At 25.1% G+C, this 14,483-nt stretch overlaps 10 protein-coding genes across 10 annotated transcripts, besides 41 other annotated features; 4 read left to right on the forward strand and 6 right to left on the reverse strand.

Moving 5' to 3' along the window:
• Positions 1-638: 638 nt before the first annotated feature.
• Positions 639-681: a sequence feature (AT_rich).
• Positions 682-873: 192 nt separating this feature from the next.
• EDI_079130 (uncharacterized protein) lies at positions 874-1,346 on the reverse strand (the record flags this gene model as incomplete). The annotated part of the gene is made up of 2 exons (XM_001736576.1): positions 874-922; positions 979-1,346. 2 exons carry the CDS (start codon positions 1,344-1,346, stop codon positions 874-876), a joined length of 417 nt encoding a protein of 138 aa, XP_001736628.1.
• Positions 1,083-1,129: a sequence feature (AT_rich).
• Positions 1,337-1,427: a microsatellite.
• Positions 1,346-1,411: a microsatellite.
• Positions 1,428-1,693: 266 nt separating the features above from the next.
• Positions 1,694-1,757: a microsatellite.
• Positions 1,758-1,896: a microsatellite.
• A 9-nt stretch (positions 1,897-1,905) lies between these two features.
• EDI_079140 (syntaxin, putative) lies at positions 1,906-2,388 on the forward strand (the record flags this gene model as incomplete). The annotated part of the gene is made up of 3 exons (XM_001736577.1): positions 1,906-2,020; positions 2,069-2,175; positions 2,230-2,388. 3 exons carry the CDS (start codon positions 1,906-1,908, stop codon positions 2,386-2,388), a joined length of 381 nt encoding a protein of 126 aa, XP_001736629.1.
• Positions 2,026-2,047: a sequence feature (AT_rich).
• Positions 2,189-2,222: a sequence feature (AT_rich).
• An 11-nt stretch (positions 2,389-2,399) lies between the features above and the next one.
• Positions 2,400-2,499: a sequence feature (AT_rich).
• A 66-nt stretch (positions 2,500-2,565) lies between these two features.
• Positions 2,566-2,619: a sequence feature (AT_rich).
• EDI_079150 (uncharacterized protein) lies at positions 2,590-4,082 on the reverse strand (the record flags this gene model as incomplete). The annotated part of the gene is made up of 2 exons (XM_001736578.1): positions 2,590-3,390; positions 3,447-4,082. 2 exons carry the CDS (start codon positions 4,080-4,082, stop codon positions 2,590-2,592), a joined length of 1,437 nt encoding a protein of 478 aa, XP_001736630.1.
• Positions 2,742-2,783: a sequence feature (AT_rich).
• Positions 2,820-2,857: a sequence feature (AT_rich).
• Positions 3,419-3,441: a sequence feature (AT_rich).
• Positions 3,498-3,528: a sequence feature (AT_rich).
• Positions 3,552-3,592: a sequence feature (AT_rich).
• A 282-nt stretch (positions 4,083-4,364) lies between the features above and the next one.
• EDI_079160 (uncharacterized protein) lies at positions 4,365-5,765 on the forward strand (the record flags this gene model as incomplete). Its single annotated transcript, XM_001736579.1, has 1 exon — positions 4,365-5,765. The coding sequence occupies one exon, from the start codon at positions 4,365-4,367 to the stop codon at positions 5,763-5,765; it is 1,401 nt and encodes a 466-aa protein (XP_001736631.1).
• Positions 5,754-5,866: a microsatellite.
• Positions 5,867-5,963: 97 nt separating this feature from the next.
• Positions 5,964-6,243: a sequence feature (AT_rich).
• A 49-nt stretch (positions 6,244-6,292) lies between these two features.
• Positions 6,293-6,339: a sequence feature (AT_rich).
• Positions 6,340-6,549: 210 nt separating this feature from the next.
• Positions 6,550-6,720: a microsatellite.
• Positions 6,680-6,798: a microsatellite.
• Positions 6,767-6,913: a microsatellite.
• Positions 6,839-6,920: a microsatellite.
• Positions 6,921-7,066: 146 nt separating this feature from the next.
• Positions 7,067-7,107: a sequence feature (AT_rich).
• Positions 7,097-7,981, reverse strand: EDI_079180 (fructokinase, putative; the record flags this gene model as incomplete). The annotated part of the gene is made up of 1 exon (XM_001736580.1): positions 7,097-7,981. The coding sequence occupies one exon, from the start codon at positions 7,979-7,981 to the stop codon at positions 7,097-7,099; it is 885 nt and encodes a 294-aa protein (XP_001736632.1).
• Positions 7,982-8,010: 29 nt separating this feature from the next.
• Positions 8,011-8,039: a sequence feature (AT_rich).
• An 18-nt stretch (positions 8,040-8,057) lies between these two features.
• Positions 8,058-8,971, reverse strand: EDI_079190 (palmitoyltransferase ZDHHC15, putative; the record flags this gene model as incomplete). Its single annotated transcript, XM_001736581.1, has 2 exons — positions 8,058-8,282; positions 8,348-8,971. The coding sequence occupies 2 exons, from the start codon at positions 8,969-8,971 to the stop codon at positions 8,058-8,060; spliced, it is 849 nt and encodes a 282-aa protein (XP_001736633.1).
• A 2-nt stretch (positions 8,972-8,973) lies between these two features.
• Positions 8,974-9,044: a sequence feature (AT_rich).
• Positions 9,045-9,131: 87 nt separating this feature from the next.
• Positions 9,132-9,188: a sequence feature (AT_rich).
• Positions 9,189-9,522: 334 nt separating this feature from the next.
• Positions 9,523-9,557: a sequence feature (AT_rich).
• Positions 9,558-9,661: 104 nt separating this feature from the next.
• EDI_079200 (uncharacterized protein) lies at positions 9,662-10,060 on the reverse strand (the record flags this gene model as incomplete). Its single annotated transcript, XM_001736582.1, has 1 exon — positions 9,662-10,060. One exon carries the CDS (start codon positions 10,058-10,060, stop codon positions 9,662-9,664), a length of 399 nt encoding a protein of 132 aa, XP_001736634.1.
• A 3-nt stretch (positions 10,061-10,063) lies between these two features.
• Positions 10,064-10,122: a sequence feature (AT_rich).
• Positions 10,123-10,178: 56 nt separating this feature from the next.
• Positions 10,179-10,214: a microsatellite.
• A 199-nt stretch (positions 10,215-10,413) lies between these two features.
• Positions 10,414-10,477: a sequence feature (AT_rich).
• Positions 10,478-10,564: 87 nt separating this feature from the next.
• Positions 10,565-10,963, forward strand: EDI_079210 (uncharacterized protein; the record flags this gene model as incomplete). The annotated part of the gene is made up of 1 exon (XM_001736583.1): positions 10,565-10,963. The coding sequence occupies one exon, from the start codon at positions 10,565-10,567 to the stop codon at positions 10,961-10,963; it is 399 nt and encodes a 132-aa protein (XP_001736635.1).
• Positions 10,964-10,986: 23 nt separating this feature from the next.
• Positions 10,987-11,042: a sequence feature (AT_rich).
• Positions 11,043-11,052: 10 nt separating this feature from the next.
• EDI_079220 (uncharacterized protein) lies at positions 11,053-11,469 on the forward strand (the record flags this gene model as incomplete). Its single annotated transcript, XM_001736584.1, has 1 exon — positions 11,053-11,469. The coding sequence occupies one exon, from the start codon at positions 11,053-11,055 to the stop codon at positions 11,467-11,469; it is 417 nt and encodes a 138-aa protein (XP_001736636.1).
• Positions 11,470-11,491: 22 nt separating this feature from the next.
• EDI_079230 (phosphatase, putative) lies at positions 11,492-12,811 on the reverse strand (the record flags this gene model as incomplete). Its single annotated transcript, XM_001736585.1, has 1 exon — positions 11,492-12,811. The coding sequence occupies one exon, from the start codon at positions 12,809-12,811 to the stop codon at positions 11,492-11,494; it is 1,320 nt and encodes a 439-aa protein (XP_001736637.1).
• Positions 12,630-12,659: a sequence feature (AT_rich).
• Positions 12,812-13,076: 265 nt separating the features above from the next.
• Positions 13,077-13,258: a microsatellite.
• Positions 13,259-13,339: 81 nt separating this feature from the next.
• Positions 13,340-13,491: a microsatellite.
• A 64-nt stretch (positions 13,492-13,555) lies between these two features.
• Positions 13,556-13,704: a microsatellite.
• Positions 13,580-13,750: a microsatellite.
• Positions 13,751-13,841: 91 nt separating this feature from the next.
• Positions 13,842-13,909: a microsatellite.
• A 43-nt stretch (positions 13,910-13,952) lies between these two features.
• Positions 13,953-14,093: a microsatellite.
• Positions 14,094-14,101: 8 nt separating this feature from the next.
• Positions 14,102-14,176: a microsatellite.
• A 1-nt stretch (position 14,177) lies between these two features.
• Positions 14,178-14,253: a microsatellite.
• Positions 14,254-14,264: 11 nt separating this feature from the next.
• Positions 14,265-14,392: a microsatellite.
• The last annotated feature ends 91 nt before the right edge of the window (positions 14,393-14,483 follow it).

Consider the following 14,483-nt stretch of genomic DNA (forward strand, 5'->3'; position numbering starts at 1 on the left):
AACCTAGTAATTAATAACTCAAAACGAAAAATGAACTAATAAATTTTTTTAGCGGTTAGACTCAAAGCAGAGAGTAATGACAAAAGAAGAAAACGGGATAAATACTATTATTAAGAAATTTTCAGATAAAGAAAGAGGGTATCTACTGTTAGTAGTTGTTTTAATAACAAATAATATGGATTAAGATAGTAATAAATCAACCTTCAAAAAGAAAATAACATCGTGCCTAGCTAAAACAAAGAAGCCTATAAGAGAATAAAATTTAAGTGTGTAACAGGATATGTGTTATTAAAATTCCTGTGTGTTGGGAAGTGAAAAATTATACAGGGTAATAAAATAACAATAAACTAAGAACAAAAAAAGATAAAAAAGGATGTGAACAAGAAGCTTGAACGGAGAAGAGAAAGAGGATATTCTCAATGAGGTACAACGTTAACAACAAATAGGAAATTTAGTTTTTATCTTAAACATAGGAATTAAGAAGGCGTTATTAGTTAGTATGACTTAAACATAAAGCCAATTTAGTATTAATAAAAGATTTAAATAATAACAGACTGGACTAAAACCAGATTGAGAAAGTGGAATAATTTACTAAAAGAGAGAGTAATAACAAATGACATTATTGAACAATCATTAACTAATTATTTTAATTAAAATAATTTGATTCAATTAATAATAAATGTTATGAGTGACAAAAACAGTTGAATGCAAATATTGTCTAATAAAGGATAGGAAAATGTGGTAATACAATAAATAAATTAGTGTGTCACAAGTATGAAAAAAAGATGTGTTATGACTTATTCAAAAATAATCAAAACCAAAATTAATTTAATCTGATTGTTAAAAAAGACAAGAAGTTATAAAGATGATTAACTAAAATGTTTCATCTTTCTCTCCTTCTTTTAATGCTTTCATTAAATTTCTATTTTATTAGGATTCTGTGTATTTTTTATTTCTTTAAATCACTAATAAACAAACCCTATAACTATAAATGTAGTTGATATGAATAATGATTGTCCTGTGAATGTCACTGTAATTGTTTTGTAACAATAAAAGTAATATCCTATGATCATTCCAATCACATTAAATATTATTAATATTCCAATTATTATTGTTTTATTATATTTTTGAAATTCGTCTTTTTTCATCACAGTAAACTCAATTATTGTTGATATTAAACATATTGTGATTGGTATATTATATCTTATTCGAAATTCTCCTTCAACAAAGTATAACCATCCTCCATATTCTTTTGTTTGATATAAACAATTTATGTGAATAAGTATCCCCATAATATAGAAAATAACCATCATAACATTGATGATTTCTTGAATGATTCTGTGCATTTTATTTCTTTTTAGTTCTTTTCTTTTTTTATTTTTCTCCTTTATTTCTCTTCTTCTTTTTATTTAAATTTCTCTTCATTTAAATCTTTCATATCTCATTACAACCACTGACCGTTTGTTATAAGATATACAACACAAATAATTTGAACTTCATTTCATACTTCTGTTACTTCTTTCCTCATTTCTGTATAAAACTCTATTTTATCGATATCATTTGATTGAAGAAGATTGACAACATGATTACAGCAAGAAATGGTGCATTACAATTTTCAATTAAATAATCAAAAACAACCAATACAATCTTATAAAAATAATGTCCAATGAAACAAATGACAGACTCAATGAAGAATAATAATAATAATAATACAATAAGAATAGTAGAAAGAATAAGTAATTAAATAATGATTATAAAAAACACAAGAAAAAAAAAAAGGAATAAATAACAATAATAAAAAATAAGAAAGGATGTCGAATAAATTTGTCAACTGGAATTAAAAAAAAAAATGAAAAAATGAAAATATCTTAAAAAAGAAGAAGAAACTAGAAAAGAGCATTAAAAATGGATCCTGATTTTGGACAAACAAATTATTCAAACAATAGTTTTAATAATACAGAACCAAGCCAACCAATTAATTACAGTGAGAAATCTGATGAACTAAGAAATCTACAAGCAAGTTTGTAAAAATAATAATAAAATAAAAGAAAGAAGATTAAAAAAGTAGAACAAGATGAACAAATTGATATGATTGCAGCATCTGTTGGAATTCAAAAGAAAATAGCACAAAACATTGACCAAGAAATTAATGAACAAGAACCACTTCTTGATGAAGTTTGTTTTTGAGATTTAAATAAATAAAAGAAATAAAAATTAAATAAGAAATAGATTTCAAGTAAAGTAAATAATGTTGATGCACATATTCAAAAGACTACACAAAAAGTTGAAAAAGTTAGATTAAGAGCATCAGATAAAGTGAGTATTTTAATTGTTGGAGTTCTTTTAGTAGCACTCGTTATTGTGATTATACTTGCAATAGTTTTGTAATTGCATACCACTTTTTTTTTGAATTTATTAAAATTTTTAATTTTAATAAATAAAATTAAGTTATATAAATTTTAATAATAATTCTTATAATAATAATAAATCAAAATAAATGTAACTTACAATATTTGGTAGTGATATGAGCTTTAAATTAATTTCATTTTTTATCTATTCCCAAACTATTTTTTATAAATATTTTTTCTTTTATATTATTGATATTTTAATTAAAATTAACAAACTATCAAAAAATATTCCTTGATTTTGTAATGCACATGAAAAAATAGATGGTGAACATTTAACTGATTCTACAAAACATGTTAATACATTTGTTAAATCCATTTTATTTGTTGGTTTTCTATTAATAATTTCTGTAAATAATTTACATAATAATTTAAATACTTCAAAATGTTCTGGTAATACTTCTTTTAATGTTGTAATTAATTCTTTAATATTAATAACTAATTTAAAATAAGGGACATTTTGATTTATTAAATTTTCAATTTTTGAATTAATATTACTTGGAATTAATGGTATAGGTAATCTTCTAAATAATCCTTTTAATGTTGATGTAATAGCATGTGGATCAATATCTTTAAGATCTTGAAGTGAAAATGTTCTTCTTGTTATAAGTCTTTCTAATCTATGAACTTCATCACTTCCTCCTGATAATCTTAATATCCCTTCAATATCAACACAATTATCTGTTAAATATTCTATTAATAATCGATATACTATTGGTGCCATTTGTTGATATCCTTCTCTTTGACTTAATTCTTGTAAACTTACTCCAATTATTTCTTCTTTTTCAATGTGTGGTGATATTTGAACTGTAGTTAATATTGACATTGACATTCTTGCTAATTCTCCTACTTCTCCTAACATTGGTACTTTTCTTTTTGCCATTACTACTTTCTTTTTTAATATTTTATCTTGATACCACATTTTTCTTGTTGTAATACTTTCACTCCATAAATTCATTATTTCTTTTGATTCTGCTGATAATACCTATATTTGTTATTTCTTTTTTTTTTCCTTATTTATTATTTTTTATATTAACAAACAAATTGTCCAACTTTTAACATATATCTTCTTCTTTGATTCTCTGCATAAACTAATTTATATTGTTTATTAATATAAATTATAGCTATCACTGTATCACTTCCTGGTTTTAATAAAAATATTAAATTTTGGTATATTAATATATTTACTTTTTTCCATTCATTTTCCCCTTCATTTCTTGATTCTCCATTCCCTAAATTTTCTCCTTTACTAACTATATTTACATATAACCGTTCTCCTAACATTTTCTTTGCTAATTCTTCTACTATTTCTGTTTTATTAAAAAATGTTTCCATTACATCAATACTTCTTGTTCTTTTTCCATATCTTTCTTTTCCTTTTTCTATTGCTTTCTCCATTTCTCTTATATGCATATCTTGCTGAACTTTTGATATTTTCATTAAATCTTTTTTATCTTTTTGAAACACTTTTGTCAATTCAATTCTCTTTCTCATTTGCTGAATCATCATTTGAACATTTATCATCTCTCTTATTACTTTAAGTGTTTCTACATCATCTGTCCTTGTTGTTAATTTTTCTTGAATTTTTTCTTTATACCTCTTCATTTCTTCAATCACCCCAACTCTTCTCATAGACCCTTTCCCATAACTAAGATGTCCACAACTCTTAGTAATCATAATAACAAATCTTAGTCCTTTTTCTTTTTATAAGTATTCTATTTTTACCTTTCTATTTCGAGTTTATTCCCCTTCTTTTTTAATTTAAATTTTGTTTTTAATGATACAAGCCAACGGCAAAATAAACTGTATTGTTGTCAGAAAACTCCTTTATCGTAGAAATTTTCTATTCTGAGTCTGATTAAAAAAAAAGGAATATTTAATAGTAAAAAAAAATGAAAGTTATAGTTTCAATAATAGTAGAAAAAAAAAGAATTTCGGAATCTTGAAAATCTTTAAGTAATGTTTCTTTTCTTATTACTCACAACATCTCTTGGATTCCGTTTCCAAAACATTCGTTTTGGAAGAGAAACAGATAAAAGTGATGTTATAGAACATGTTTCAACACAACCAATTGATCACTTTGATTTAACTAATAAGAAGACAATAAATATTCGATATTTTATTAATGACACTATATATAGTAAAGAAGCACCGCTTTTGGTTGATCTTGGAGGAGAAGGACCACAAAAAGCAGCTGCTGTTGGTGGAAGATTTGTTATTAATAAGTATGCAGAGAAATATAATTCATTAATGCTTGCAATTGAACATAGGTTTTATGGAAAGTCTGTTCCAGAAGGAGGGTTGTCACAAGAAAATCTTGGATACCTTAGTGCAGCTCAAGCTTTAGAAGATTATATTATGATTATTAATCAAATCAAAAAGGAATATCAAGTCACTGGTCCTGTTATAGTCTTTGGTGGTTCATATAGTGGAAACCTTGCTGCTTGGATTAGACAAAAATATCCAAATGTAGTTTATGCAGCTGTGGCTTCATCTGCACCAGTTTATGCTACATCTACTTTTTATGAATTTTTAGATGTTATTTACAATGATATGGGTGAAAAATGTGGTAACGCTTGGAAAGAAGCTACTGAAAGTATTGAAGAACTTTTCAAAACAGATTCTGGTAAAGCCCAACTTAAGAGTGATTTTAATGCATGTACCGATATTAATGGAGAAGACGACCTTACTATTCTTATTCAACAAATCCAAGCAACAATGATAAATTATCCACAATATAATGGAAGTTATTCATTAACTATTGAAGGTGTTTGTAGTATATTAACTACTGAAGGAAAAACAGCTTATGAGAATATGGTTGAATTAATGAATCATGCATTTAATGAATTTGGATTTAAATGTGCACCATCAAGTTATGCTGATATGCTTACAGATATGGCAAATACTAAAACAGATGAAGAAGGAAATAGACTTGCATCAACAAGAAGTTGGGCATGGCAAATTTGTAGTGAATACAGTTATTTCCAACCAGTTAATGAATCTCTTCCATTTTCAAAGAGACTTAATAATGAATTTTATTATCTTCTCTGTAAAGATATTTTCAATGTAGACAAACAACGTTTAGATAGAAGAGTTCATCATACCAATTTAATGTATGGTGGTTATCAACCAAAAGCTACTAATGTAGCTTATACTTCTGGTTCAACTGATCCATGGAGTCCATTGGCTAAACACGAAACCCTTCCTTCAGATATTAATTGTTATGCTTCTCATATCAAAGGTACTGCTCATTGTGCTGATCTTTATGCTGAGAAAGATACTGATCCAGAACAATTAAAACAACAAAGAATAGAAACTGCACAATTCATTGATGAGTTAATTTCAAGATATCATAATTAAATTTAATTCATTAATTATTCTCTTTAATATTCTTTTATTTTATTATTCAACTTTTTATTTTTATTGTTTTTATTTGTGTTATTTATTATTTTGTTTTCTTTAACAAAATCTTAATAACATCTTTTTTATTTTTAAGTAAAACAAAAATAAATAGTATTTCCTTTTTTTCTTTTTCAATCAATTCTCTACTTGTTCTTCTAATTTTAAATTTGTAAATTTAAATAATTAAAAATATTAATAAAATGTTTTATTTGTTAATATTTTAAAAAATATTTAATTATAGCTATAAAAAATGAATTTATTTAATTATAAATAATATTTAAATCGAATTATTATTGAAATATGAATATAAGAAGATGTAATAATAAAATAAAGACCCTTTTTGAAATTTTTATATATTAAATAACATCATTTTCATCTTTATTGTTTAATAATTTGTTGTTAAGATAAATTTAAATATTTTGGAAAATTAATAAAACAGAAATGTATTATCTTAGGCATTTTTAATTAACAACTAAACTTTTTTGATTAAAATTAATATTTCTTTTAATTTATTATTTTAAATAATATTTATCCTATCTTCCAGGAAAAAATAAGAGTTTTTGCTTATAATTTTAATTAGAAACCCTTTTCCAACATTAATCTGAAATAACAAGGAAATGGCTCTTTTACTATCCCAAAGTGATAAAACACAAAATAGAATTTCACAATAAATAGAAGAGTTTCAAACTAAAAAAACATCCAAAATTACATGACTGAGGAAAAAGAGAAGATTGAAGTTACTGAAGAAAAGAAAGAAGAAGTTGAAAAGAAACCAAAGAAACAACAAAAACAAGAAAAAAAAGAGGCTAAGAAAGCTAAAAAAGAAGCTAAAAAACAAGCAAAAGGAGAAGAAAAAATTATTGGAGTAGTTGAAAAGGCAGATAAAAAGAAAGAGAAGTTAGAAAAAAAGAAGGTCAAAAGTGATAAGAAAGCAGATAAAAAGATTGAAAAAATAGTCAAAGAGGAAAAGAAAGATGAAGAGGAAAAAAAACCAGTCAAATGTGAAAATTGTGGAGAATGTGGTAAATGTGAAAAAAAAGCTAAAAAAGAAGCTAAAAAAGCTCAAAAAAAATCAAAAAAAGAAGAGAAGAAAGCTAAAAAAGAAGCTAAAAAGGCTGAAATAAAAGCCAAAGCCCAAGAAGTTAAAAAGGCCATTGTAATGACTGCCAAAGATTTAGAAAACGAAGAAATTGATTCTGAAGAAAAATCAGGGGAACACCAAGATTAATTTAATCATTCTTTCATTAGGACTTGAGAAGAATAAAATTAAAAAAGATAATTTTTTTTGATTATTTTAATTCAGATAAGAGTTCTTGTGGGAGTTTAGGCATTGCACTATCTTGGGTACATACATAACTAGCAACTTTACTTGCTAATTTCTGTGCTTGTTCAATATCTTTCCCTTTAAGAATTGAACCAACAAAAATAGCAGTGAAGGAATCTCCAGCACCAACAGTATTTACAACATTTACTTTTGTTGACTCACAAAATATTTCATTAGCACCGTCATAAACATAACTTCCTTTTTCACCTAGTGTGAGTAATGAGTATTTCAAATGGTACTGGTGATGAATTTGTTTTAATATTTCCAAATCACTTCCCTGAAATCCACAAGCTTTACCTACTTCTTGAACCTCTTCATCACTCATTTTAACAATATTTGATAATGATAAACTTTCTTGAATTATATTATCATTATAAAAATGTTGTCTTAAATTAACATCAAAGACTTTGAACGAATTTGGTTTCATTAATTTTAAAAATTGAATAATGGATTGTCTTGTTTCTTCACTTCTTTGTGCAATAGTTCCAAAACAAACTGCATCTAATTCTTTTGCTTTTTCAATGACAGGGTCTGTCAATTTTAAATGGTCCCAGGCAACATTTAGTTTAACGTTATAAGATGGAATCCCATTGTGAAGAGTGATAATAACAGTGCTTGTTTCATAACCTACAATTGGATCAATGGTCTGGGCCCCAAATGAATGAATTATTTCTAATGAACGTTTACCTAATTCATCATTTCCAACAGCAATAAAAGCATATGATTCAAAACCAAGTTGTGCCATGTGCATAGCAAAATTGCATGGTGCTCCTCCTTGTTTTTTAATATCTCCGAAACAGTCCCAAACAACTTCACCAATACCTGCTACCTTAATTCTTCTATGATTCATTTGTGTTTATTGAAAAAAAGTTTTAGTTCTTTTTTAATTAACTTAAAAATTAATTAAACTCTTGCTAACAACTATTCTAATAATCTTCATAATACTCATTATACTGGTTTTCTAATGCCTCATTATATTCTCCATTAGTTTCGAAATTAATCCCATTACAAGTGGTATTTGATGGAATTGGTAATAACGCCTGAAGAAGTCCAATTCCAAAGATTTGTTGAATATTTCTCAATGTACCAAGGTCGTATTTATTTTTCTTTCTTGACTCAGAAGAACTTACCCACCCCATATCTCCTTTTACCTATAAAAATGATAAGATTGGGTCTTGAGACTTAAGAAAGTGGAAAGAATTAAACAGAAACAAACGATAAATTCAATAGTTGTATAATTGCAAAACAAGCCTTTTACCACTACATGAGCTGTAGGTGCTATGAGGGTAAATCCATAAACACTAAGAATACAATGAATCAAATCAAATAATCGAAATACACAATGATAAAATGGATTTCTCAATGGATAAAAGAAAGCATAAATTGCTAATGGAGTATTGACTAAGAGAATAAAAAGTATCATTAATGTGACATAAAAGAGAAGTAATAAAAAATATTTCTTATTAGCAAATCCAACACAGTTTCCTATGTAATTACAATGATGGTCCATTTCTAATATACAAGAATTACATTTTGAACAATGGTGTGCTCGTTCTGGTTTACCTAACCCACATTTGGAACATGCAGGATATGTTGAAATGTCCATTTTAATATTTTCTGGGACTTCAGTACTTGTTGTCACACACTTGTAATAGCAAACAAATGACAGAAACCAAAGAACTATGTAAAAAAGATAAATCCAAGAAAAATTAAATTGTGGGTATAGAGTAAATAAATCAACAAATGAAATAAATAAAGTCATTATAAAACCAATAAGAACAATAGAGATACTTATCTTAGTATCATTATCCCAACGATAGATGTTCTGGAAAAATTTCATTGAAATAAAAAAAAATTTAATAAAAGGGTTAAAAACGTTTTATTTTTTAAATAAAAAAACAAAATTTAAAAAACACAAATTATCATAAAAATACATCAACAAATTCAATCATTGAATCAATAAAAAAACTCAAATTATAAATAAACGTATCATGAAATCCAATAAATTTGTTTAAAATAATAATATTATTTATTTTAATTATTTTTATTTAAATTATCTGCACCAAACAATCATAAAGATAAAAATAATGCTATTTTTTTTTCTTGTTGGTTTTAATGATGAACACTTAATTTTTGTAAAGGCACTTTTTGTGTAATTCATTTTTGAGTTAGAACATTATTAATTTATTCACGATAGGAAGTTAAAAAAAATATTTGATGGTTTTATTCAAAGTGTTTCTTAAAACATTTTGATTAGTTACAACAATTTATTTAGCATGCTTAGTACATAAGATATTATTAAATAAGTTATGTATCAATACATGCCGATTTATTAATTACTTCTTTTTAATAAGAAAAAGTATCAAAACTTCTTAAGAAAATAATTAGGGGTTTAAATATTTATAAATATAACTAAAAAATAATTTCTTTTTAGTTATTCTTAGGTTATATAAAACAAAAAACAAATAACTAACCATCAAATCAATAACGAAATTCAATCAGTAAATAGAACTTTATTTTAGTAAATAATTTAATGGTTGGCAATAGAAAGAATCCATCCTCCGAGTGGTGGAATACCAAAGAAAACACCAGATTTTGATTTGATAAAAGCAATTACTGCGAGTCCAACGAGAACGATGATGTCAACAACAAACATTATCCAGAAACAAATAACAAAGAATAACCCAGCCCAATAGAAAATAAGGAAGAATAAGGCAATAACAAAGAACGCCAAATTGATAATAAATGATTGAAGGGCAACAGCACGTACATAAACGTTTTGCTTTTCAAGGAAGAAAATGATAATTCCACCAACCCAACCAAAAACAGTAGCAAGAAGAGAAAGAACTGGAACACTACAACTAAGACTTGTAGTTTCATAACTTACTTCAGCATTATTTCCAGAATAATCATTGAAAGGATCCGACATGAGATTAAATGAATTAATTATTTTTAAGATTAAAGTTCTATTATTTTATATTAAAAAATATTGAATTCCTTTTGGATTCCTTGGACTAAAAATCGTTTCTTTTAAATGAATAATCATTAAATAAAAATATGAAAAAAAATAAAAAGAAAAGTGATTAATGATTATTACCGTGATTGATTTTCTTTAATTAGAAAATTAATAGTTTGTATCTCAAGGTAACTAAAAGAACTGAATAGATTTTTAATGTCTTTTTATTTTAATTAATGAGAACCATCAACACATTCTGTTTAAACTCTAAAGTACTTATCTGACATTTGAAAACAATTTTATCTATAATGACAAATTCATTTATCTTAAAAATAATATTGAAAAATTATATTAATATCCCGATTTTTTATTTAAAAATATCTTAATATACCTTTCGGTTTATTAACTCTGAATATCTCATCGAATTTTTCATTGAACTATTTAATAGAACTAATAAATGTACTCATAAAATTACTGATGTCAGATCCTTTTAACGATTATTCTCAAAATACTCAAACTACTGACAATCAATCAACTACACTCTCATGTAGTGTTCCAGTTCTTTCTCTTCTTGCTACTGTTTTTGGTTGGGTTGGTGGAATTATCATTTTCTTCCTTGAAAAGCAAAACGTTTATGTACGTGCTGTTGCCCTTCAATCATTTATTATCAATGGAATTGTATTTATGGTTGCACTCTTCTGTCTTTGTTTCTATTGGGCTGGGTTATTCTTTGTTATTTGTTTCTGGATAATGTTTGTTATTACAATAGCAGTTATTGTAGTACTTGCTGTGATTGCTTTTATCAAATCAAAATCTGGTGATTTTATTGGTATTCCATTCCTTGATAGATGGATTCTTTCTATTGCTAATCAGTAAAAATAAGGTTGTATCACTCAATCAATTTTTTTATTATTTTTTTATATTCTTTTCTTTTTTAAAGAAAAAGATATTAATTCAACTAATAAATGTATTTACTTATGGAAATTGAAAAAGAAGGTGTTCTTGAAAAAACTCAGGAACGTGAACTTTTAGAAAAAGGTAAGAATTGTTTTTTCGAAATTGTTAAGTCATATCGTAAAATGATTAGAACAATCAAACAAGACGATTCAGAGGAAAATAAATATCCAATGGTTTCTAGTCTTAAAGTTCAAACTGAAATCACAAAAATTACTCAAAACTTTGAAAAAATTCAAATTATTCTTAATGAATCAATGACTCAACATCTCTTACGTGAAGATTTTGGTAGAAGTGATAGATTTTTTTCTCATAGGAAAACCCTTGAACAAACACAAAAAAAACTCAATTTATTCCTTACAACTTTAGAATATTTTAGAGACCAAGGAGAAGGATTACTTGCTGAATGTGAAAGTGCAACAATTTAGACTTGTTTCTTTAAACAATAAGTTACATTGAATTAGTTACATCACCTTTCTTTTTTATTGCACTCCCTTTTTTTATAGTTGCTTTTCTATACTCTGTTGAATAACTTAATACTATTGGAGAAATTGACCCAACAAATAACTCACTCCTTTCTCCTTCAATCTCATGAATGTCTGATGAATACTGTTTCTTTCGTGACCCTCTAGGAGTACTATTAATTAACGCCTTTTTGTTACCAAATTCTGGTTTAAATGGTATAGGAGGTGGTAATACTCTATGCATTTCGTCTAGAGGAAATTGTTTGGTAATTGTAATAATTTTTTCATGCAACTCTTCTATTGAATCTTCTTCTCTTTTTGATTCTCTGAAACGAAATGTCATAGAAAAATGAGATGGAAGTCCAAGAGAATTTCGGTTGACTCCTTCAGTTGGGTCTTGAACTTGATCAAGTTTCAATGTGTATTGGGAGTGAGTATCGATAAAGAAAGCGTTGAGAATAACTTTACCAATAATTATACTTTTTTCTTTTGTTTCTACAGTTAATGAAATAACCGTGTCATTTATAATTTGTTGTTCAGTGAATGAAATAATAAAACACCCATCACTTGTTTGTTGCCATGACTGTGAACATTTAACCAATTGAGGATGAGCTTCTGCATGCGATAATGGATTGAAATATAACACAGGATGTGCACAGTCAGTAGAATCTTTTAGTGTAATTGTTGGTTTGAATCCAGTAATTAAAACTGACCAAAGATTTATTGAATAACTAGGAATAGGTTTAAACGGAACTTCTCTCGGAAAAACTGATAGATAATAATAGAAGTAATAACAATATCTAATCTGTGGTGGTGATGTTGCTCCTTTCATAATTTTAGATCGTTTTTGAGCAAATAATTCTAGTGCCTTTTTAGCATCAATACATTTCCCAAGTGAAAGCAAGACACAAGAACATATTAAGCCAGTTCTACCTCTTCCTGCTTTACAATGAATACATGCGATGTGTTTTGGGCACTCCAGGATGTAATCAACAACATCTCCAACAATTTTTAGTAAATGATTAAAGCGAGGAGGATGGTGATCAAGAAATCCAACATGTTGTACTCTGTTTTTAAATTCTAATGACGGATATGACTTTTCAGTTAAGTTCCATATCATATAGTTATTAAAATAATTATTGTTTAAATATTTTGCTATTTCCTCTTTTGAATTTCTCCATTGTTGAAAGATCCCTGTTGCAGGTATTCCCATTGCAATAAGGTTAGGTAATATATAAGTTAAGTCCAAATCTTTGCCATCAACTGTAATCATGTATTTATCATCTGCAATAATTCTTCTTAGCATTGTGGCTTTTTACTAAAATTAATATTTATTCATTTTTAGTTCATTTAATACTTCATTTCTTTTTGACTCTTCAAAATATTTTAAATCCACATTTGTTTCTCATTCAAGATTTTATTTTTATTTAATGTTTTTCTCTGTAAAGAATAAAACATTATCACTATTTCATTACGATAAACTCATTCTTGTAAATAAAATCAAATAAAACAAAAACTACCAACACATCAATAAAAGATGTAATAGAAATACGTGATAATGATTATGCATTTAAAAATAACAATGAAAAATGATTAAAAAGAAATAATAAATAAAAATAATCAAGAAAGAAATAAGTGAATATAATAGTAATATATATATATAACACCGATAAGAATCATAGAACAATAATAATGAATGAAATTAAAGTGAAAATAAGAAAATATTATAATAGAAAAGGAGAATATAAAGAAATAAATAATTCAGTCAATCACACTCAATGAGTTTAATTGATACATTAAACTCATTTACATGGTTTTGAATTAAACAACAGTTTTTTCAATTTAATTTATATTCTTTAATAAGTATATTTTATTATTTTTTTTTTTCTCATTATTTATTCTGTTTCAAATTGTAATATTTCTTTCATAAGTTTTACTTCTTTTTAATAATTTTTATTTCTTTTATCTCTATTCTCTTTGTTTTTAAATGTATATCAATTGATGTAAAAATACTGTAATATATCTTGATATGTTTGGTTTGTATAGGTTAAGAAAAAAAGGAAATAAGAGAAAAAAATGAAGACAAATGAAGAGAAAGAATGATATAAAAGAAAAAGTGAAATTAGGAAGTAGAAGAAGATGAAAAGAATAAAAGTAGAATGTTGAGAATATAAAATGAAAGAAGACAAAAAAGAATAATTCAAAATGAGATAATAAATGATGAAAAGAATGATGAAATAAATGATGCATTTTTTTATTATAGAAATTAGAAATATGAAATAAAAAAGTGTTTAATTTATTGATGCAAATTATTTAACATTGTTTTATTGATGTAAATTATTTTATTTATTTTTATTTTTATGATTTTTATTTATATGTATATAATTTATTATCAATGTTTATTATATAGTCAGTTATTGATGTTATTTGATTAGTATATAATATGTAATAAATAATAAATAATAATTTCATATGATATAGATAGAAGATATAAAAATTAAATAAATAATAATAAATGATAAAGAAATAATGAGAGAAAAGAAATGATATAATAATAAATAAAATATATAAAAGAAATGATAAATAAAATCAATATAATATAAATAAAATAATAATAAATATAAATAGAAAGAAGATATAAAATATAAAAATATAATCAAAATGAAAATAAGATAAAGAAATGTATTCATATATAATAAATTATATATAAATAAAAATATATTAATATATAAAATAAAATATAAATAAGAATATCAAACTAATAAAATATGATAAATATAAAATATATAGATAATATGATGATATATATAATATAATATAATATAATAATAAAATATATAAATATATAAAAATAAAATAATATAAAAATAATATAAAAATAATATAAAAAGTGTTGACTTATATTGAACCAAATGTCTTTTTTGATTCATTTATATTTCAGAACAATTGACTATAAGTTGATATAAAATATAAACAAA

This window comes from Entamoeba dispar, genomic scaffold, assembly GCF_000209125.1.
Source record: "Entamoeba dispar SAW760 scf_1105229459985 genomic scaffold, whole genome shotgun sequence".
Classification (NCBI taxonomy): Eukaryota; Evosea; order Mastigamoebida; family Endamoebidae; genus Entamoeba; species Entamoeba dispar.